This window comes from Phyllostomus discolor, chromosome 12, assembly GCF_004126475.2.
Source record: "Phyllostomus discolor isolate MPI-MPIP mPhyDis1 chromosome 12, mPhyDis1.pri.v3, whole genome shotgun sequence".
NCBI classification, from domain to species: domain Eukaryota; kingdom Metazoa; phylum Chordata; class Mammalia; order Chiroptera; family Phyllostomidae; genus Phyllostomus; species Phyllostomus discolor.
Window position 1 is genome coordinate 35,152,789 of NC_040914.2, and position 24,312 is coordinate 35,177,100.

Consider the following 24,312-nt stretch of genomic DNA (forward strand, 5'->3'; position numbering starts at 1 on the left):
TGGCCGGGAATTGAACCAGTGACCTTTTGCACTACAAGATGACGCCCAACCCACTGAGCCACACCTGTCTTTCAGGGCCTAGCACTGTGTTTTTGGCATCCTATTTAAGAAACCATTGTTTAATCCAAGGTCGTGAAGATTTAATCCTACGTTTTCTTCTAAGAGTTTTGTAACTTTAGCTCTTACATTTAGGTTTCTGATCCATTTTGAGGTTTGTTTGTTTTTTTTTTTAATTGCGTAGGTAGGAACCCAACTTCATCATTTTGCATGTGGGTATCAAGTTGTTTCGGCACTATTTGTTGAAAACACGATTATTTTTCCATTGAATTGCATTAGCACCCCTGGAAAAAATCAGCTGACCATAAACGTATGGGTTTGTTTACAGACTCTCAGCTCTATGCCACTCATGCACATGTCTATCTTTATGCCAGCACCGCCCTGTCTTGATTACTGTGACTGTTTACTCCGAGGTTGTCTCCTATTGCTCTGTGGTTTTCCGGCAGTTCCCACTATCTCCTGCGGGGGGCGGGACACAGAACATCCCAGCCCCCATGGCCCTGTGTGCCTGGCCAGCTCACTGCATTCCGGAGCTGGGAAGACAGGTTAACCGAAGGGCAAATGAGGAGCTGAACTATGCCCCAAGTGGCTGTTCCGGAGTACTGCAGCACCTGTGCTTGATTTGGCCTAGACCAGAAAGTGAGGTGTGTTTGTGGGAGAGCCCTGCTCCCCTCCTGCCTGCCACCGTGCCCACAGGTCACTCTGCCAAGGATTACTCTAATGCCCTTCCTCATCTCCACGCATCCCTAAGTACTGTGGTGGGGACAGGGGCTGCAAGGAGGTGCCCCACCTCCATCTCCCCATTCTCCCGGACGGAGTCCAAGTTCACCTTCCTGGTGCAGTGCAGACGCGGGAGCAGACAGACAGACATGTGCACGCAGGAAGACAGGCTGGCTTTGGGAAAAACTCCTGGGGGTCTCTGGAGAGTATGAGATTGGAGATTGAGGTCAGAAATTGTACTGGGCCAACTTCTGGGGAAGATTTGGGCAAAGGAGTTCAGAGGCTTGGCTGTGCGTTTTAAGTGAATTCCCTGTGGTTGCCTTGTCAAGAAACGTTAGTGAAGACTCAAGCTGCTTTTTGCATTTGTTTTAGGGTTCCAGGTTGGAGTTCCCTTATAATACATCACTGTGCCGGCTGGCACAGGCCACAGGGTGGCTTAGATTTCCCCGAATCTTACAAATAGTCATTTCTCCCCCTCTCCTTTCTTAATAAATGATGATGTTTTACAACTTTCTTTTCCCATGTAAGTCCTTCAGTGTTGGCCTGACTGGTCAGGGCACTCCAACCAACTGAGCTGTCCCAGCTGAGCAACCAACTCAGTTGGTTGGAGTGCTGTTCCATAGATCAAAAGGTTGCAGGTTCGATTCCCAGTCAGGGAACATGCCTAGGTTGTGGGCTCCATCCCAACTTGGGGGGCATATGGGAGGCAGCTGATTGATGTTTCTCTCTCACATCGATGTTTCTTTCTCTGTCCCCTTCCTCTTTCTAAAAAGCAATGAAACAATGTCCTCAGGGGAGCCCTTGCTGTGACTCAGTGGATTGAGAGCGGGCCTGCGAATCAAAGGGTCGCCGGTTCGATTCCCAGTCAGGGCACAGGCCTGGGTTGAGGGCCAGGTCCCCAGTAGGGGGCGTGCAAGAGGCAACCACACATTGATGTTTCTCTCCCTCTCTCTCCCCCTCCCTTCCTGCTCTGTAAAATTCAATAAACAAAATCTTTGTTTAAAAAAGTCCTTAGGTGAGAATATATATATAAAAGTTCAGTGTCAGCCAGTGGTGGTCCAGGACATTCTCTTTAGGGTGGCTCTGTGTTCTCATTGAACTACATTTAGGGCATTTCTAGTTTCTTATATTCCTTTCAGTGATGCACCAAACATCCTGTGTATGTGCTTCTGCTCACCTGGTTGAATTGCTAGCGATGGAAGGAGCAGAGACTATATCAAACCTTAATTTTGTATGAAGATTGCCAATTTGCTTTCCCAAAAGTCGCAGCGATCATATCCTTATTAATGATCAATGCAACGTCAGTTCAACCTAAAATAATTGAAAAATGGAACAAAAATTGTAACAACGAATGTCAAACTTTCTGATTTTTTCCAAACTGAAAAGCAAACAGACAAATCTCAGAATTGGTTTGGTTTGTGTTTCTTTCAATATGAACTATATTTAGTATATTTTCTTATGTTTATACATCATTTCTATCTTTTTCAGGGAACTTAACTTCCTCTTTCTATTTTTCGAGTCCATTAGAAAAGTGAAATGTTACTTTTGTCGTGGACTTGCAAGTGCTCTTTGCAGGTGAAGAAAGTTAGCTCTTCCTGGTGCCTGTTGAAACAGTCCCTACCTGCTTGCTGTTTGCCCCTCGACAGAGGCTCTGCTACAGAGTAGTTCCAATGGTTATGCAGTCACTTTCATTAATTTTCTCTTTTATGGTATCTAGGTGCTGTGCTGGGCTTAGGAAAAACATCCTTCCTTACTTCAAAATTATTATTATTATTATTTAAGATTTTATTTATTTATTTTTAGAGAGGGAAGGGAGGGAGAAAGAGAGAGAGAGAGAAACATCAATGTGTGGTTGCTGGGGGCTGTGGCCTGAAACCCAGGCATGTGCCCTGACTGGGAATCGAGCCTGCGATGCTTTGGTTCGCAGCCCACTCTCAATTCACTGAGCTACACCAGCCAGGGCACTTCAAAATTATTTTAATTTATCATTTTCCTAAGTGATTTTTTTTATACTCACCCAAGGACATTTTTTCATTGCTTTATTTTTTTAAGAGAGAGAAGAAGGGAGAGAGAGAAACATTGATGTGGGAGACAAATATTGATCAGTTGCCTCTTGCACACACCCAGCCCTGGAATGGGTGTGCACACCTGGACTGGGGATTTTACACACCGAGACCAGGGATTGAACCCACCACCTAGGTATGTGCCCTGACCAGAAATCGAACCCACAACCTTTAGGTTACAGGACGACACTCCAACCAACTAAGCCACACCAGCCAGGGCACATTTCTCTAAACTTTCAATGGTGGTCATTTTTACGTTTAAATATTAGAGTCATCTGAAATGGATTTCGGTCTGGAAGTGAGTAAAGTGACATATTATTTCTTTCCTATTGCCACACACATTTTCTTTTCTGTACTAATTTGAAATTCTAAACAGTAAAGCAAAGTTGATGCGCATTTCGGCCTATTTTTGCTCAGTTCCACTGCTTTTTCTGTTCTTCCTGTCTAATCTCCAGCCCCTCCTGTTTCCGTGGCTTTGTACTAAATGCTGATGGAACAAACCTCCCCTTCTCTCATCTTACTTGCCTCCCATTTGAATTTTCCCAGCTGTTCTCATCTGTTTATTTTTCTAGGTAAAAAGTTACTATACTTTTTTCATGTGCCAACCAGAAATTCTGTCTGTATTTCAGTTACTACTGCACTGAACTACAGAATCAACTTGTGAAGAATCAACATATTTACAACATTAAGTCTTTCCATAGAGGAGAAAGATATGTCTTTTTTTTTCACTCATATATTCTTTCTGTCCAAGGTTTAACATTTTAAACACACAGATGGGCCCAGTATGTTTATCGTTATTTCTCCGGGGCAGCTTATACTTGATTGATATTAATTTAATAACTAAATCAAAATGAAAAAAAAAAAACCCTGTCCACTTACTGCATTCAAAGTTCCCAATTTCAGTTTTCTGGGTTTGTAAGTGGATCTCGGTAGGGCATCTAACTATGTGTTAACCCCCACTGGCTACAGTGCCAACACGGAGAGACCCCAGGTATCGATAAGGAAAGATCAAAGAGCTTCTAGAGAATGCTGAGCAAAGGCTATGAAGGAAAGTTAAAAATAGTAAATACAGTCAGTCTTACATATGCTAAAACATTATGAACCCCACTTATCCCAAGAGAGATGCATGTAAAACTATACCCAAACACCATTTTTTTACACTTCAACTTAGGAACCACCAGGAGTTCGGTAACTGGCACTGTTGCCAGGCCGGTGGGGAGACAGGTAAGCACTGGCATTGCAGAATATGGCAGAGAACTGGAAAAACTCGGGGGAGGGTGAGTTGGCAAACATGGCAGGTTTTCAGATGCATATGTTGTGTGACCCACCGCTTTGGAAATCTGCTGCACAGGTGTGCTTGTTTACAGGTGAAAAGACATTGCAGCATTATTTGCGCTAACAAAATATTGGGGGCAGTGCAAATACCTATTAGGAGGAGATGGCTTAATGCTCAGAAGTAGAGCTACACAATGGAATAGCATGCAGCTGCCACAAAGAATGGTGATGGTAGGGGTGATGATGATGATGGTGATGGTGGTGGTGATGATGGTGGTGGTGATGATGGTGACTGTGGTCCTGATGATGGTGAGGAGGATGGTGAAGATGGTAATAGCCTTTACGTACAAATGTGTGAAAGAAATCAACAAGGTACAGAACTGTATACGTTATCAGACCCATTTTGTGTAAAAGGAAAAAATAAGAACCTCCACTTGTTTTACATAGACGTGTTACACACACTAACGCTGGAAGGATGTAAGAATCAAAGAATTACAGATGGAAGCTGACGGTGTTTCAACCATGCGACCATATTCAAACAACTAAAGTTTATAAAATGTTGGCGAGGAAAACAACACTAGGAAGCCATCGGCTCCTCCTTTCGCTCTGCACGCCTTTCAGGCAGAGCTCCACCCCCCTCAACTTCAAACCACAGAAACTGACTCCTGCAGCTTTGCCTCCCTCCCCGGGGCTGCCCTCCGCCTCCCAAACCGGAAAGCAGGCGCGCAAGAAAGAAGGACGAAGGCCAGGGTCAGGGGTCATCTGCGGCTTGCACGGCAGAGCTGGAAGTTAACATGTGCAGCGTGTGGACTGGAGGGGAACCTGGTGGGTGATTCTCACACGGCCTCTGAAGGTTAAAAGCAAATGCTGCATACATAATCCACGTTTAAAAAAAATATATGTATATATATATATGCTAGAAGAGAACGCGTCTCTGCCCCTTTGACCTAAGCCTCGAACGCTCAGGTCTTCGGTGGGAGCCTCAGCTCACATTCCCGGGCTCTCACTGTGTGAGCGGGTTCTCACTGTGTGTCTGGGCCGGATGCCTGCCGCTCCGAGGCTGCCGCCTTCGCGCGGCTGTATCTCCTGCATGGAAATGCGGACTGGCGCAGCACAGGATCGTTCAAGTGCAGCACAAACCCCGCCTGCCTGGCTGGACAACAGTACGGCTCTTTGTTTTCCTAAGTGATTTTCGGATTATTAAAGCAAGATGCTCCACAACTCCTCGGGAGCCACAGGCATCCCAAGAATGCGTGGGCTCCACCGCGGTGGCCTCTGGCCGGAACCTGACTCACGCCTCCTGCCGGCGTGTCCCTCCGACCTATCCTCCCTGCGCAGAGCTTGCGGCTGCGCTTGGAAAAGACACGAATATCAGAAACTTCAGCTTTTACTAGGAGTTTTCTTCCACGAGACACTCGGATTTTGTTCCTTGGCACCCCACCCCCGAGGCATTCGGAAGACAAGGCAAAGAAAGGCTTTCGCTTCAATGAAAATAGTTTTGATGAAAACTTGAATTCGACAATTCGGTGATTTGATTCGGGGCCATCCCGTTTCGGCCATATCCGGGTTTGAACATGAGCTTTGGCCAAGTTTTAAATTCCATGCTATCAAGGGTTTACAGCCAAAACAAAATCCAAGGATACTCATTTTTCAGAATCTCCCATTTGGGACCATCATAACATTATTATCATTTTCACGAACAGAAATGGACTCCAGGTGAGGCTACATAACTAACTTGGCCAATGGGGAAAAAGAAATGGACATGTATGCAGAAGCTACATATCTTGCTCACCTGGCACGGGGCTAAGCAGTTTGCAAACAGGCTGGGGCAGGGCTCTGAGGCTGCCTGGGGGTACGTGGGAAGTGGGAGTGCTCCCCAGCCCACCGGCAGGGGACTACGGGGAGGGGTACCCGCAGTGAGACTCTTTGCAGCCTGTGCCAGGCCGTGAGAGGGTGAAGATTCTGCCCCTTGTAGGCTAGAGAGACAGAGTGAAACCTCAGGTGATGGGCGATACCCAGGAGGCCTGTGGAGGCCCCCACCCAGAAGAAATACTCCAGGTGTATCCGTAGGTTGGCCCACGGCTGTCTCCCTGCCCCCCTCTCTATAGGCTGCAGTGACCATAGCTATGTTCTCAGACCGCCATGGGGAATCCCAACACTGAGATCAACCCGCAACCACATACCCACGGACTTCTGAGGAAGATGAACACCATAAAGGCGAAACACTCAGCTTCACCAACCGAGCCAGCGAGAAGGGCCAGCAATGGTTCAGTGGGAGGAGACACCCCCCCCTTCCCTCCCCTCCACCTCACAGAACATAGGTAAAACTCAACCAAATCTCCTGCTTAGGAAGCTAAGGACCCAGGACCAACGAAAGCATGTTGCCCATCCAGGGTAGGAGAAGATGTGGCCTCAGAGTCCCCAAGGGGAAGTAAGCAGTTAACAGACTCAAAGCCTGTGCAGGGCAGGGTCTTGTCTGATCCGAGAGCCTGCATTTCTTGCTGCACCCGGACAGCACTGCTCCGGAGGAGGGAGGAGCCGGCCTGAGGAGCCCCGTCACTGAAATAAGGGAGATGAAGCAAATATTGGGCTCTCTGGTATTGTGATTACATTTGATTTCAGCAACCAACACCTTCATCCAAGAGGAAAAGATGGGGTCAGAGCCTGAGCTCCCTGAGCAGGATCTCAGGTTCTGGCTGTCCAGAATCTCGTGGGCCCATCTCCACCTGGAACTGGCATTAGTAAAGCAAGAATGAGACCTCTGAATGAATGTCTCTTAGAGAGATACAGGAGGACGTGACATCCATAAGCAAGAACTGATTGAAAAGCTTGGAAATTAAAACTAGTAGAATTGAACCATAAAATGCAGGAAAGGGACGGCACAGCAGAACAGACAGGGCTGGAGGGCAAATGGGTGACCCGGAAGACCAAGCAGAGGGAGCTGCATGGAGACACAAAGAGGCTGAAAGTGGCAGATGAAAATGCAGAGGCAGCCCCGGCCTGTGTGGCTTGGTTGGTTGGGTGTCGTCCCATAAACCGAAAGGTCAGCAGTCTGACTTTCCATCAGGGCACGCCCTGGGTTGCGGGTTTGGTCCCCGGTTGGGGCACGTACAAGAGGCAACCCATGGATATTTCTCTCTCACACTGATGTTTCTCTCCCTCTCTTCCTTTCCCTCCTCTCTAAACACCAATAAGCATGTCCTTGGGTGCGGATTAAAGAAAACATCTACAAAAAATGAAGAGACATGGAAGATGATGCTTGAAGTTCTTCCAAATGTGTCTAATAACAACTCCAGAGCTGTATACTCAAATAACTAGGAAAAATTAAGTTGAAAAAAGATGAGTTCCCAGAAGTGAGATGCCCCTCAAGAGGTTGCAACCAATCCATGTTTCTCTCTCACATCAATGCCTCTCTCTCTCTCTCTCCCCATTCCCCTTTCTTTAAAATCATTAGGCATGTCCTTGGGTAAGGATTAATAATAATAATAATAATAATAAATAAAGGATCTGTTTAAAAAAAAGTAGAAATTACCAGTTACAAAAATAATCACAGATATGTGAAGTACGGCACAGGGAATATAGTCAATAATATTGTAATAACTGTGTGCCAGAATTATTGGAGTGATCACTTCATAAATTATATAAATCTCTAATCATGCTGCTGTACTACTTGAAACTAATACAATATGGAATGTCAACTGTAATTGAAAAAATATTTAAAAAGAAAAGCAACTGGAAATAAAATTTCTGGATCAAAACTTTAAAGAAAGCTTTATGTAAAAAAAAAGAGCTATTTTGATTCTAGGCCCAAGAAACTGATTTTGAGGGGGGAAAAAGAGAAAGGGAACTAACTCTTTTTTTCTGATTTCTTAGAAGTGAGGGGAACAGGAAGACTGGGGAGGAAGGTGGCAGGGAGCACTTTTCATCATATTTGCTTTTGTACTTTTGAGTTTTATATCAAGTGTATGATTTAGCTATGAAAAGTGAACAAACTAATCTAAAATTTTATTTTAAATCCTAAAGCCACTATGAACTTTATGTAAATACATTTGAAAATCTAGATTAAATGGGTGACTCAAGAAAAAATGGAATTTAAATAAATCTATAACCTTCAAAAATGTAATCAATAGTAAAAAAAAACCCCAAACTCTATCCACAACAAAAGCACCAGGCCTAGCTGGTTTTACAGGCAAAAGGTTTTATCTGGCTTCTCAGAAAATACAGCTGCCCTTTGAAAAACACAGGTTTGAACTGGTAGGCTCCACTTACATGTGGATCTTTTAAATAAATGCTGTATTTCCTCTTCCTTAGGATTTTCTTAGTAACACTTTCTTTTCTCTAGCTTACTTATTGTAAGAATACAGTAATGGTATATATAACATACAAAATAGGTGTTAATTGACTGTTTATGTAACCAGTAAGACTTCCAGTTAGAAGTAGGCTAATCGTAATTAAATTTGGGGGGAGTCAAAAGTTGTATATGGATTTTCAACCAAGGGGGTGCCGGCTGGCACTCCTTACCCCTGTATCATTCAAGGGTCAATTGTATACCTCTTATACTGAACAAACTTTATGTTGCTTGAAAAGTTAAATTACAAAAAAAATATGTCCCAGTATGAAAACATTTATTGAAAAATATTAAATGTGGAAACTGTCCCAAAAGGCACAGAATTGCCAAAACACGCTATTGGTTGTTACCCCTCCAAGGTAGACAGTGAGCCAGCTGGTGGGTTCCCCCTTGTCCAGCTGAGGGGGTGGCACGCAAGCTCAGTCTCCAGGGTCTAGTGGCTGGGGGACAACAACACCCACAGCCCCAAGTTGTCACACACATGCAGCCAGTACACACCCGTGGCTATTGATGGGCTAGCCCTCTGGGAGCCGAGACCCATGCTGGACCCTTCTCTGGACCAGAGCCTGCTCCTGCCCAGCAGAAACCCTGGCATGCCTCCCTGTTGGATGGCAGACTGGGGACCGCATGCCATCCATCTGGTAGACCCGTCTTTGTGATGTCCTTTCCTTCAACAAAGCCTCTTTCTTAACCAAGGTGGGTGATGTCGTGGAAGTTATGCCGAACCCTTGATTACCAGATGGCAGCCCAGAGGGGACCAGCCTCGCGGGACAGGAACAATACGATGCACCTTCAAGGACACACATATTTAGCAATGGTACAAAACTTGGCAAAGGGTTCACACTAACTTGAAAACAATTGCTGCCTTTGAGGGGCTGATGGACAGCAGGACTTAGGGAGAGGGCTCTAACTACCCTCGTCATTTTTACTTCTTCAATTGCTTTTTGAAGTAAAAATGGCCAAATATTAACATTGGTTAAATCTCAGAGGCGGGACATTCTTGATTCCTCTTTCTCTTACTCTTGATGGCTCATCCATGTGGTGCATTAAAGATAGCCACCAACTTTTTGCTCCTCCTCCCTGTGGGAGGTGGAATCTATTCTGGTCCTGCCTTTGGACCTGTTTTGACCAATAGCAGGCAGCGGGAATGATGAAGAGACAGCTCCAGACCTAAGCCTTCCTAAGGCCTAGGAGTTTCTGCTTCCGAACTCTGGCAAATCCACTGCTATGCCGCAGAGAGGCTCAGGCTAGACATTTGCAGGGCAAGAAAGCTCGTGGACAGAGAGGAGTCATGTGGAGGGAGAGGCACTGAGGCATTGAACTTGTGAGCAATACCAGAAGAACCACCCAGCTGAGCCCTGCCGATGCCTGACCCACAGAATCCTGGGAAATTATAAACTTTATTGCTTTTTTTTCCCAATTGTCATTTGATTTTTAGAGCGAGAGTAAGGGAAACAGAAAGAGAAACAGAGAGAGAAGGAAACATCGATCGGTTGCTTTCCACACGTGCCCTGACTGGGAATCGAACCCGCAACATTTTGGTGTACAGGACCATGCTCCAACCAACAGAACTACATCAGCTCGGGTGAATTTATGGTTGTTTAAAGCCAGTGAGTTTTGGGGTGGTTTGTCGCGTAATAACAAATACCTCCATGAGTCCTGATAGCTTTCCCTTACAAACAGATTCCCAGGCCATTCTGGTCTTCCCGTCCTGCAACACCATCCTGGGTCACACCCGGGACTTCTCTTCCAGCTCCCGCGATCGGACCTCCCGTCTTAGGTCCTAGGTCTGCCATCACTCTAGGACTGGAGCCCGGCCCTGGCCTGCATGAAGGCTGCCTCTCCAGCTCCACGCGGTGCTTCCAGCACCCTGTGCCTCAAGCACCCCCAGCTCACCCCCCCTCCACAGCTTCTGCACCCACCGGTGCCCGTGCCAGGCATGCCACGCCCCAGCTCTGCATGGGACTGGTGCTCTCACTCCATTCCCCTGAGCCTGCTCACGTGCCACCTATCTCTGGACATGCACCCCAACTTCTAGTTGAAATAGCGCCCTTCGCACATTACTCTCCAACCCTGATTTTATCGGGGGCCCTTTTCGGACAGCAGAGCATGCGTGTATTAGCCATGCTTCCCTGGGACATAGGCATCACAGGGACACTCTTTTGGCTCCCCAGTGACCAGGTCGTCACAGGCTCTGACATGCCATGGGGGGAGCTCAGGGAGGAGGGGTGAGCTTCTCGGCTGTCTTCAGTGGGTTTGAAAACGTCCCAGCCTCCCACGGCCAGCCTCCCACGGCTCCCTCCTTCTGGTCAGCCAAACCGATGTGAGAGTCAGTGCTACTTCCTCAAAGAGGCCTCAGCCAGTATGTAATTAAACATAGCCATGAGGTGCCTCCTGAGCGCATCGCCTTTCCATGAGGCTAACCTCCCCTGGCATCAGCCGGTGTTGCCTCTGTTCTTCCCCGCCTGTTCTTCCTGCTGGAATTACGATCCCCGTGAGAGCAGAGGCCACGGTCCGACTGTGTCCTCAGAATCCGGACCAGCGAGTCCCATAAAGAGATGCTTGATCATTGTTGAAATAACACCACTGAATTAACAAAGATGGATAAAAAGCCAGGCCTTAGAAGAAATGTACACAGGCCCTGGCTGAGTAGCTCAGTTGGTCGGAGCATCGTTCTGATGCGCCAAGGTTGTAGGTTTGACCCCCGGTCAGGGCACATGCAAGAGTCAACCAGTGAATGCATCAGTAAGTGGAACAACAAATTGATGCCTCTCTCTCTCATCAATAAAAATTAAATTTAAAAAAAGAAATGTAGGTAATGCGGGGCATTAAAAAGAACTTCAAAAGTAAGTACCAATAGCCCTGGCTGGTTTGGTCAGTGGATTGAGTGTGGGCTGTGAACCAAAGGGTCACAGGTTCAATTCCTAGTCAGGGCACATGCCTGGGTTGCAGGCCAGGTCCTCAATAGGGGGCACATGAGAGGCAACCACACATTGATGTGTCTCTCCCCCTCTCTCCTTCCCTTCCTCTCTCTCTGAAAATAAATAAATAAAATCTTAAAAAAAAACCTAAATGCCAACGAAAAAGTATTTTTCTGACAGCATTTTGCTGACTTCTCTTAGCATCAAAGGAAATTGCTTCCCATGAACCTTATGAACACACTCTGCTTACAGAGTCAGCCAACTGCCAATTTCCCAAATAATGCTTTAAATTGTGCAATTATTAGTTCATCTGGAATTCATAGTAAACATGTCGATTTTCATCAATGAACTTGACACTGAGAAATACATTTTAAAATTAACAGCGAAGACCATCAGAATGATGTCAGCATTTGAAAAGTGCCGACCAGGGTGCTCAGGAGAATCAAGACGACACTGAGTGTGCGCGACATGGGGACAGGATGCCGGGAACAAGAGAGAGCTTTTAAAAATGGAAAATGAACAAGCTGCAACATTCAATGGGAGGTGAAGTCCGGGACATCTCTCCCACTTTAGGAGGAAAGAGAAGAGTTGGAAAACGGGACGGAAAAGGCGAGCCACCGGTATCTTAAGTAACAGAAACACCAACAAAACAAAAAAGCGAAAAAGCAGAGGAGGAAACCCCTTCGAAGCAAACACAAGGACCCTTCAAAGGCCTGACGGGGGCGGGCTTTGGCCTCCCCCAGAGGCTCAGCAGCAAGCAACAAGGGCAGATTCTAACAGCTTCCAGAGAGGGAACCCAGGGCACCCGCCAAGCAAGGAGAACCCAACCACCTCGGAAGGGAGGAGCAGCGTTCTGACGGTGGGTGATTTCTGGTGGGGATCACAGGGGTGGTGACGTGAGCACGCTCTCAGCAGCGCCCAGTCTCTTCCATGTCCCCATCACCGTTCTCGGCTGCTGTCTTCAGCAGGTGCTCCAGGTAAACCAGGGCTCCAAGCCAAGAGCTGAGCCAGCGACGGGACGGGGCATGGAGGGGAAAGGAGGGGAGAGACGCTCGCCTCCTGGGCCCCGTGAAACACGGAGTCCCCAGGCCAAGGCACAGTACCGGGAACCTCTCGCTCAGTGTCACAGCTGCCACGTGGAGAGGAGAGAACTCGGACAGAATTCAGCGTGGAGGGAGGGCCAGGGAGATGTACAAAGGGAAGGACATCGTCCTTGATCTCGACAGGCAGGCGACAGACACTGTCTCCTTGGGTGGAGCAAGAGAGAGGCTCGGGCGAGTTCTTTACGTAGGGAAACGGCAATGACCCGAACCATCAGAACCAGAAACGGGGAAGAGAGAGAGACCCCTTTGGGACTGGGGGCTTTGCCTTATAGTTCTGTAGCCCTTGCTTCTTTAAACAGGTGTTCTTACTTGGATAACGTTTAAAAATCCTCACCTGAGGATGCATTTATTGATTTTAGAGAGAGAGGGAGGCAGAGAGAGAGAAGGATGTATGTGAGAGAGAAACACCAATTGGTTGCCTCCTACAGGCACCCCACCCAGACCCACAACCCAGGTACGTGCCCTGACCCGGAATTGACCTCTCGGCCTTTTGGTGTGTGGGATGATGCTCCAACCAACAGAGTAACCGGGCCAGGGCTATTAGCTTGCTCTTTGCTTTTGAACCCAGAAGTGCTGGCGATGTTTACTGAGAAACGAGCAACTGCCCACTGGGCCCCGTTGCTGTTCAGAGCTGGGGCGTGGGTGCAGCAGCCTGAGGGGACCACCCTGCGTTCCCTCACCTCTGGTCTCTAGGAGCCCATGAGACTATCACAGCTCCAAAATGAGCTACTGAAAGGAACTGTGAGGGTCTCATCCTTTTCCTCGTGTATTCAAAATCTAACCTCCCATTTGCATCACCACCTGGGCCTATGTCCAGAATGATGGACTACAACTTCCCAACGGCGTGGAACCTCTGGAAGCCTCTGATAAACGTGAAATGCCAAAATGGACTTCTTTTCATTCTTGGTTCTCTGGGAGTGACCAGGTAGGTGAATTTAAACCAACACCTGGTGCCGTGCGCTGGGTGCCGGATGAGGAGGGATGGGTGTCATAGAAGCTGCCAGGCACAGCCCTGGCAAGAATTGGCAGGATAGAGTGTAATCCTTTAAAAAAAAAAGATTTGATTTATTTATTTTTAGAAAGGGGAAGGGTGGGAGAAAGAGAGGGAGAGAAACATCAGTGTGTGGTTGCCTCCCTCACACCCCCTACTGGGGACCTGGCCTGCAACCCAGGTATGTGCCCTGACTGGGATTCGAACCCGCAACCCTTTGGTTCGCAGGCCAGCACTCAGTGCAGTGAGCCACACCAGCCTGGACCCCAAACAGTTCTTAACAGTGGAAAATATAATGTTTCATGCAGGTGTGATTCCTTCTGTAACCTCAGAGGTATGGGCTCAGGAGGATTCTATGGCTTAATAGGCATGCTTCCGTTCTTGCTTTTTTCTCTTGTCTTTATGACAAATGTCACTGAGTAATTAACAAGATAGCTACATGGAATCTGGACAAACTGGACACAGAGACGGCCAGGGTGGTGAAAGGACCATACGTGGGGCTTCTGAGGAATTCTGGAAGTCCCTATTTTCATTCACTGGGGCTCCTGGAAAGGGGAATGAAATTCATACCCCACAGTTTGGAGGCCAAGGCACCTGCTTTTAGTTATGTCCAGGAAGGGGTGAGGGTATGCCAAGTGGCCTAGGAGCTAGACTCAGAGAGAGCAGGACCCACTCCTGCAGCCTAAGCTTCGTAATGGAGTTTCCCACAGAGAGGCTGGTGCTGTTTGAGAGGTGGTCAGGTCCCCATGGTTGGAGGTAATCAAGCATATTCTGGACAAATAATCAGGAGAGAATCTAAGCCTCAGATTAAGGTTCATGTTAAAAGTCCCATGAGTCCTGACCAGTCTGGCTCAGTTGGCTGGGTATCATCCCACAGAGTGAAAGGTCACCGGTTCAATTCCCGGTTGGAACACATGCCTGGGTTGTAGATTCGGTCCCCAGTCCGGGAACATACAAGAGGTAATCAATTGATGTTTCTCTCTCACATCAAGGTTTTCCTCCCTCTCTTTCTCCTTCTTTTGCCCTCTCTCTAAACATCAATAAATAAAATCTTTAAAACAACAAGTCACGTAAGCCAAGAGCTTCCCTAGTGGGCCACGTCTTTGCTGGCATTGAAACACAGCGGTCTTAACTGCAACCCCCACGGATGGGTGCCCGCAGCCCTTTCTCCCACCCCTCACTCCCTTCTCAGCCTCCCTACCCATCACCCCTCCATAAGGACTCCTTATCCTGTGGTCAGGCCGTGGAGGGCACCTTGTTCATGGGCGTGGACACAGCCCAGCAGGCACGCACAGCACGGACAGGACGCTGGCCTCAGGAACAGGCTAAAGACGTGGGCCAGCAGCGACACCCCAAAAGGGACCCGTCGACGTGCATGCGTCCCCCGCAGGATTTCTTACAGCCCGAGGGGCACTTCCTATTCTGCTTATTTCCCATTTCTATTTCTAGAAGGCAAGAAGAGGCCCCACTTGAGTAAACCACTGGGCTCTGAGAGTCAGAAGTGATTTTGAACACCGATTTGAAAACACGAAAGGCCAAAAAAAAAAAAAAAAAGACATTGAAAGTAGCCATGTAAAAACCTGGAATTTGGAGACCTTCTGGAACGTTCCTCCCCCGGTCCATGCTGTGTCTGGTGCAGGAAAGTGCTCAGAGAGATGGGCCTCGGAAGCTGTGAACCCTCCCAGTGAGGTAGGGGTGTGTCTGCCCAAGCCCCGCCCCTTACCCTCCAAGTCCAGAAGAGGCTCCTCACCCAGGCCTGAAGTATCTAGAAGTTTCCTCACTTCTCTACTTTCCAGGGAGCCTCACCTCAGCTGGCTGGACAGGTTTTTCCACTGTGACCAGCGTCAGAAGGGGCAAGAATGTCTAATGGCTTGTTTGTCAAAATAGATTGCCCTGCGGCCCTGGCCCAGGGCTCCCTGGGAAGGAGCTGGGGCTAATAAGCTTGCGACATTCCTTCCTGGTCCCAACTGTGCAGCACAAACACGGGAGAGGCACGCTCAGAACACCTGGTGGTTCAGGGCGGCCGGCAGGCCGAGCACTCACCTGCCTGTGGCCTTTGAAAGGATGAACATTCTAAACGGCAAAGGTGAGTCATGCCAGCCAAAACAGGTAGACGAGTGAAAAAAAAAAAAACCCCACATTTATACACACACACACACACACACACACACGCCCATTTCCCCAAACGCCCAGAAGCAGAAACTGGCTTTACTAGAGTTGAGCTCTTTTTCCAAACTCTACCTGGAAGTATTAGAAGAACTTTATCATTTGCAAAGCATGTCAGCTCCCAAGGATTTATAAAAGGCAAGAGTTCCCCTACATGGAGTATTATGTTTTTTTTTTTTTCTAGTAGTCAGCTTTCTCCCTGGGCAGAGCTGGGAGTCAGGTCTGGACTAGTGTTCCCTGGGCTGAGACCAGTGACTGGACCGGGGGAAGGGGGTACGAGGTACCCTGTCACCCCAGCTCCGCTGTTGGGGACAATACCCAGAGGGTGCAGGGGTGGCCAACCTTCTGGTGTCTCTTGGGATGCACTGGAAGAAGAGTTGTCTTGGGCCACATAGTAAATACATTGAGACACATAATCTCCAAAAATCTCATCATATTTTAAGTAAATTTCCAATTTTGTGCTGGGCTGCACTCACAGACATCCTGGGCCGCAGGTTGGACACCCCTGTCCCAGGTCCAGCTCCAGGCTCATTGAATCAAAAATTCCCAATTTGTTCCAGAAAGGAATGAAGGGAAAGAGGCCGGTGGAACCAATTTGACTTTGGACGCGAGCACCAAGGTGTGCTGGTTGGATCCCGGTCACCAAAGGTCAGCACTTAAAGAGGCAACCCTTTTGAAAATACTTTGCACTGTCATCCTGCTGGTGGCAAAAGTAACACAAAGCAAAACAAAACAGAAAAACCCACAACAATAGCAACCACGAACAAATGCTCACTGCAGAACACAGAAACCCCACAGATGAGCCAAGAGCAAGCCATGGCCGGGATCCCCACAGCGAGGCCGCGCTGCTGTCCGGCTGCGACCTGTATGTCCCCAGGCTGGGGTCTCGGCGTACATATGTACTGTCTTGTGAAAATTATACTCAGCATGGGATGTTTTATAAAGTCGGGCCTGCAAAACTCTGGGGTCAAGGTTAAGATCAGTGGGCCAGGCTGGAGATTTTCCGTGAGAAAAGGGCCCCGCTGGCTACTTACGTAAGTAACTATAAATACATAAATGAGATACGTTTTGTTTTAATGAATGAACGCCCATCAGCTGCTACGGGGATGGGTGGGGTGTCGGTACCGATTCCTTATGGCTGCCTGGATCAGGAGCCGAGCCTGGGACTCCCTGTGCGGGGAGCGCTGCCTGTGACTTGCTTTGGCCGAGGCCTAGGGTGGAGGAGAGAGCACGCCACAGTTCCCGCGTTCCCCACGTGTGTCTCTGTGCCCCGCGGGGACTACAGGTCACGAGGAGCAGGGCTATAGATGACGGCGCGCATGCGTCCCAGCGCCCCAGCCGTCCGCTCGCCTGGGGGTGCGAAACGAACAACGATAGTTTCGGGCGTTGGTCTGTCTGGACCAGGGTTCAGAGAGGGGGAGCCCCTCGGCCTAGGTCGCCCAGGACTACGAAGTGAGGGCGGGCCTGGCCAGTGCCACCAGGAACAGTCGCGATCCTCGTGTGGGCTCTGAGCAGACAGCGGGAGAAGTGCCTACCGCGTTAGCTGACTCGCAGTTCGCTGAGGCTGTTTAACCTGGAGCCATCGGGAAAGGACGCAGCCTTCCCAGGGCGCGCAGATATTCCGGCGGCGACACTGTACGCCCCCTAGAGGGGCAGGCGACCAGGGGTGGGTCCCCCTTGGCCCTCAGGTTTTCATGGCTCTAGCGAGGCTCCACGGGGGCCGCAGGAGGCCAGGAGACCACGAATAAGCAGCCTGCTGCCATTCCCAGGCGGCGTTGCTGGGTTCCATCCCTGGGGCGTGGGGCCCAGGGCAGGGGTCCCCTGATCGGCTCCTCTTTCCCCCGTGGGGCCATCAGTCCGAAGGTTCAATTATCATTGTAATTCCTTCATAGAGACTATAATTTCCGTAAGGCGAAGCCATTGGACAGAATTTTCCAATGTATTTAAGGCCACTTTCCTCTGACCTTCTTCACCTCTGTGGCTCATGTGTTAGGCCCCTACCTGAGCCCCTCCCTCGAATCAGGGTCGGTAAGACATCACCTCTCCTGCCGGCCCCCCACGCCCAAGCACCCAGAACAGTGTCTAGGGGAGGTGGCCCCACCGATTCCCATCAGCTCCCTTACCCTTGCGTGAGTCCTGGAGGTTAATTCCGAACACGGGGTGCGAGTCCTGGGATTTCACCGGGAAAGAGGCCCTGGGGCCGCAAAGACTCCTGGCGCCCGTTCCTTCCAGCCTGGTGCTCCCGGCTTTCAGGGACGAGGATCCTACTCTTTATGAGAGCAGGGCAAAGTTCAGACACATATATCCAAGGGGTGAGCATGGGGGCTGGGAGTGTCTGCATCAAGCCCAGAGGCTGGGCTGGTTCCGGGTCTGCCCAGGGCCCCTCAGCCCAGCTCCCTGGGACCTGGAGGAATCCATGGGAGGGGTCGCTGGGCCACAACCTCGGCACAACTGGGGAGCCTGTTAGAAATGCAGATTCTTGGGGACCGACAGACTCTGAATTTGCATTGCATCAAGATCCCCAAAGACTCTGCATATACATCGCAGTCTGAGAGGAGTTGTTTTACAGGATCCGAACCAGGCAGACCGGCTGAGTCTCACCCACAGGGGCACAGAAGAATCGGGAATGGGAGGAGATCTTTTCGGAAGGACCCCTGCCTACCCTTCCCCCCTCCCCTCCCCCTCCCTGAGGTTGATCCTGTGTGTCTAGATGGTGGCTGGTATTGGCAGTTTCAATGCTCCCCAGTGAATCCGGGGACCAGGGTGGAGACACACTCATTGAGATCAGCTCTTGACCAGGAGGGGGACAGGGCAGAGCCTCCCGAGGGGCTTTTTCAGATGACACAGTCAGCCATGTGGCTAGGCCCAAAGGCCCCCAACACCCCTGCCCCCACCCTCCTTCCTTAGGACTTCTAGGAGAGGCAGGTGGGACAATAGAGCTGTGGGTGCCCCGGAAAGGTGAGGGTGCTACTCCAAAATCGGGTGTGTAGCATTTGATTGCACACGGGGCTTTATTGCGCTCACGCTAATAAAGTAAGACCTTTCTAATAAGCAACTGATAAAAAGAAGGAAAATAAGTTTTCAAAAGGTACAAATCAAATGCTCTGAGAACAGTTAGTGCCAGGCGAGTCAAGAAGCAAATTCATTTCCCATTTCATAGTTTGACTTAATGCGCAAAGACATCTTCCGGATTCATCACCCTGGGTAGCCCTTGGATGTTGTCAATGGAGAAAAAACACGCGAGCAACAGAACTAAATGTTTGCTGAGCCAGGTACAAGGTTGAATGGCTAACATCACTGAGCACAAACACAGGGGCCCTCTCAAATATAACACACAGACCCTCTCAAACCCTGCAGGATGGCCTAGACTTGAAGGATGAGAGAGTTCCAAGGTTAAGACAGAGTTTATACTACAGTCCTGTCATTTACAAGTTGTTGACCTGGACCAAGCTTCTAGACCTCAGCTATAAAAAGGGACCAGAAGTACCATTTCCACGGGTGGTTGTGAGGATTAAATGAGATTATTTCACAAGGCACTGAACCCAGTGCCTGGCGTGTACTGAGGATTTAACAAATATTTATTGTTCGGAACAATATCAGTGATAGCACACTGATGTGAAAAGGGGTGCAACTCAAGTGGAAAATCTGGCAATACGTGGAAAGAGGCTTGAAAATGTTCAAACTCAGCCCTGGCTGGTGTAGCTCAGTGCATTGAGTGCGGGTTGTGAACCAAAGGGTCACTGGTTCGATTCCCAGTCAGGGCACATGCCTGGGTTGTGGGCCAGGTCCCCGGTAGGCAGTGTGCAAGAGGCAACCACATACTGATGTTTCTCTCCCTCTCTTTCTCCTTCCCTTCCCCTATCTCTAAAAATAAATAAATAAATAAAACCTTTAAAAAAAGGTTCAAACTCAAAATCCCACTTCCGTACATCTATTTTCTGTAAATAACCTCAAAAAGATGGAAACGCTTGCTCTTTTGACGACAGGGAGCAACTAGAAGCAATCTAGGTGTCCCAAAATATCTGACAGGAGGGTAAGGAGCAGGTTACTCATTTTCAAGTGCTGCACTCTCAAACGCTGTTTCGGCTGATCCACGTGAGTTAGGTGACCGGTGCGAGGCGGGGAGAAAACAGCAGGGTGTCGGTAACCGAAGGGAAAACCACTTCCGGGAGGGCCGGAGACGCAGACGAGAAGACGCAAAGAGGCTCACTTGTCCCTGTGCTGGGGGCGGTGGGACTCTGGGTGACTCCGTTTCCTACTTCCTTGGTTTCCATTTTTTTTCTTTAACACACGTGAATTCTTTTTATACCAACAAAAGCAAGTCCAATCCCCCCTCCTTTAAAACAATCTCTTTTACCATGAAGGGTTGCTTTGACTCTTAAGATCTTTGAGTCCACATTAAATTTTGTCCCACTGTCCCTGATTTGTAGAATTTAAGTCAGGAGCCCGAGATATATTTTATAATAAAACAAATCGCCCCATAGTCAGCATTTTAGACCCTCCCACTGAAACCCCCTTGTCCTTGTGTGGCCCCGGTTCCGCGTGGGTTAGCCCCGGTAGGCAGGGCTGGCCCTGCCCTTACCATGACGCGTGTCCATGGCGTGCTCCGGCCCCACGGCTGATCCCTCCGGCCCCACACACCAGTACATGCTGGGCGGTCGCTGCGACATGCCAGCCATCAACCCTCGGGGTGGCTGCTCCCCCAAGTCAGCGTTGGCTGTGGTCACCGCCGCTGCTGCCCACGGGGAGGTCTGAGGCATGGGCTCACGGTCATGGTCGAGCAGAAAGCCGTCTTGTTCTGGTGGGAAAAAAAAAAAGAAACCATCATAAAATCAGGAGGCTTTTCTTTCTTGTCTGGTGCCTTCCTGCACAGTTGCATATTTTTCTACTGGCTCATTGGTATTTTCCCTCTCCTGAGCGGTATCCCTCTTCATGGTCCATCTGGACAGCCACACCTGGTCAGGTGAGGACAGAAAGGGCAGAGATCCCCCACCTCGCCTCCCAGCTGGGCTCCGATCATGGCCCCCTGGGAAGAATCTGGAAGGAACCCCAAGCAATGGCAGAGCACCTCCTGGGAAAGGGTCCCGTCACGGTTCCATAGTCACACGTCACTGTCACTTACACAGTGACGCCGAGACAACTAAATGAGGCGCCTGCCTTTGGGGGCTCCCGCTGCAGCTGGGGTGCAGCAGACACAATCCCAGGGAGTCCCCCAAGGCCTTTGCTCAGGGCAGACTCTTCTGGAAGTCCAGACGTGGGCGTAATCCCAAACTGGCCATCACACAGCGATCCCGAGGAGGAGGGTTCTGGATGGCGTCGGTGCTGGTTATGAAGGCAAATCAGTCTGAGCCCCAGGGGTAAGCAAGAAGGGGGGGCCCGTAGATTGTGCCTATCCCCTGGCCACCCCCCGGGTACATTTGACAATGTCTGATGGCATCTTCGGTTGTCACAGCTGGGGGTGGGGTGCTCCTGGCCTCTCGTGGGTAGAGGTCAGGGAGAGTACTCTCCATCCCACACGGCGCAAGGCAGCTGCCTACCAGGGAGAAGGACGCAGCCCCAGTAGTTTGAATTATCAAGAGAAACTGAGTTAGAAGAAGACTCATCTCCTAAGACCGATGAGGCTGCCCTCTCCACTGAGGTTAAGGGGTCCCCCAATGTGATGGCCCACCCTGCTGTTGTGATTAAATGACCAGAGGCCCCCTGAGGGCAGACCCAGGCCCAACTCAGGCCTGGCACGGGGCAGACTGCATGATGTGAAGGGTATTTCCATGTGAAATGCATGTCTTTCTATCTGTGTTTGTGTGTTTTCTATGCTGCACGTGAAGTACGGGATAATTAGCAACCATTCTCGGAAACGGAGCACTCTCCATTAACAACGTAGTTAAAAAAAAAATGAAGGTCATGTACATGATGTCCAAGGCAAAAAAGCATGGTATGAAGGTCAAAGTCTTGAATGATCTCAGTCACGGGCCGCAGGGAAACCACAAGGTGAAACCTACACGTGACTCGGTTTTCTCATCTATTAAAAATAGACATGCGCCCTCCCGCCCGCCCACCCACCCGGGCAACCTCTCTGGGCTGCTGTGCCATTTGGAGATTTCTACAGCTGGGCCAGGGTGGTTCTTACTGACAGTAACAGCCCGGGGTGGGATGGGGGAGGCCAGCGGGTCGCGGGCCTGCCCTGTGATGGACGAGCTCAGAATATCAGTGCGGGAAGGCAGGCAGGTTGTGGAGGTGGCCCTGAACTTGAGACGGGGACAGGGAGAAGCAGCAAAACAGAACCTCTGCTTTAAAACAAAGGCTCCGGGAACATTCAGAAACCAAGGAAGACAGTTGCTGTCTGCTTGTGAACACTACTGAAAATCAGCTCCCCGGTAGACCTAACCCACTCCAGAAATCCAAACGCCGGTAGACATTCCTCCCGAAAACAGAAGTCTCACCCTATCGTGTGTTTACTTTAAAAGAAAAAAAAAAAAAACAAGCCTTTAAAATAGTTTAGGCCAACCCTCACCCAGTACGCTCTGTTCCCCTTTCCATTTTCAGTTTCCTTTTGAAAATCACTTTAGCAGGGGAGGCGTCTGCCTCTGGAGCCGTTTGCAGTTACCATCTGTATTTTGGCTTGGATGCGAAGGTAGAAGTTTTAAGATGAAGCAACCGGAGTTTTTGCTCAAGGCCATCAAACGGATCGTTGCTTCTTCCCGCTTCTTTTGGGGTTCAGTGCAAGCAAACTGTGGGTGCCAGTGACATGCTTCTTTCCCTGATGGCACACATATCTCCCGAGGAGAGAGCTTCGAGAGCTTTTCTGCAACGGGCATTCTTTCACCACGTTTTTAAACCTCACCAGTTTTCTTTGGCCAGGTCTAACTGTCCTAGTGAATCAACCGAAATACTTCATGAAAAGGCGGGTGGGGGGGGGGAGCTTGGCACTCATTCCACAAATGTTTTTATGGGCCCTTTCCTGATGAGTGAGCTTCATGAGCTCAGGACCTGTGTAGCAGCCTGGGTGAGTCCAGGTAAGGAAGACACAGAGGCGATTCTGGACCTGCCCACCTGTTTTTTTTCAGGAGGCTTTGCCGGAACTGCCGGTACCAATGGGTTGGAAGACACGTGCACATGAAGAGAATGCTAGAAACGCTCACATCGCCTGGCTTGGTTTTTTTGAATCAGAAGCCTGGCGGAGAGGGTGGGCTAGGCATGGTTCTAGACATCCCTGGGGACCAATGGCCTGGCTTGATGTGTTTGATGGAGTCCCAGACCTCAAAATGTCATGGACCTGCAGACCCGAGAAATGGGTACCTCTCAATCCCAGAGGAACACCCAAGGGCTCCAGGGAAGAAGCCCTTCAGGGTCACGAAACCACAACAAAGTTAAGGCTGCCCATTCGCCATGGGTCACTGTCCCCGTAGGACCTCGGCCCCTCCTGGACAGAGCCGGGAGTCCAGATGCAGCAGTGCTCACGGCAGACAGACACACAGAAACAGTCTCTGACCCTCGGAGCTGCTGTGGAAACCGCCAGGGGAATTAAAGAAGCCCCACAGATGCCGTGGGGACACCATGGAGACCCCAAGAAGAACACGGAAAGGGGGCTATGAGTGAGACAGAGGCTGGGTTTAGACGGGGCGCTGGCCAGGTGGAGTCAGCGGGCAGCAGAGAGCACCTGCCGGAGAGCCGGGCGCACCAGGGTGGCCGGGGCCACGGCCAGAGGGTCGGAGGCGACGAAGGCCAGATCGGCCGAGCATGCGCAGGGAGGATCGCCGGGACTTGACGCCGCTCATAAGGAAAGCTCTGGAAGGGTTCCAGGCAGACGAGTGGCACGATCTGCTTCACTTACTTAAAAAAATAAAAAAATCATTCTGGCTGCCAAACGACAGGGGTGGTGCCCGGGGAGCACTCGGATGCTGGGAGCAAAAAGCCCAGGACTTGGACGCCCTTTAGAGGTCAACCCCACGGGACTAGCTAACAGACCCAATTCAAGGGATGAGGGGACGGGAAGGCGGCTAAGTCTTAGCAACTGAGGGGAAGCACTGATGCTGGGCCCCTCCCCCAGAGGCGAAAACCCGGGGTGGGGGGAGCGTGCAAAGGTTTGGCAGACCCCAGGATCGCCTTTAGGGTTTCTTTTTTTTTTTTTTAAATTGTATTTTTCAATTGCATCCAGCATTTTGCATTCGCTTCCGATGTGTGTTTTTAATTTCGTTTCATTATTCTTTCAGGAGGTAAGCAAAGATAAGTCAGACCATAAAAGGCATTGGATGTGAATGCTGCCCCAAGCTGTGCACAGACAGAACCTCCAGGGATCTCGGAGACAATGGGAGAGGCTCCCGTTTCTCCGCCCCTCTGCCACCGGCCTGAGGTTGTGTTTGTGAGACAAACGCTTTGCAGCCTCCGACTGCTGCGAAGGGGCCAGTTGAGCTGGCCCCAGAAGTCCCCAAATTCTCAGGCACCGTCTCTCTCTGACCCCCAGAGGTCCGCATATTCTCCATCACTCTCTCTCTCTTCCCTGGCTCCCCCTGACCCCCAACAGCCCTCGCTCCTGCGCCCCGGTCAGGGACGCCCAGAGATGGCGGTTTTTACGAACCAGAGAGACTGGACGCTTGGGCACTGAGTGTGCCTTGGACTTCGAAGAGGGCGACAGTGTGCGGTCCTCTCGGGCCTCCCGCACCCCCCGGCC

The 24,312-nt window shown here is 49.9% G+C and overlaps 1 protein-coding gene across 2 annotated transcripts in view; it reads right to left on the reverse strand.

The window, feature by feature from the left end:
* The window catches only part of LRRK1 (leucine rich repeat kinase 1), a 105,369-nt gene that overhangs the window by 80,486 nt on the left and 571 nt on the right, over positions 1–24,312 (reverse strand). For both annotated transcript variants that reach the window (XM_036012951.1, XM_028502292.2), the window contains exon 2: positions 20,227–20,442. In XM_036012951.1, the coding sequence (XP_035868844.1) occupies positions 20,227–20,404 (178 nt within the window). In that variant the 5' untranslated portion in view covers positions 20,405–20,442. The remainder of the gene's footprint in view (positions 1–20,226; positions 20,443–24,312) is intronic.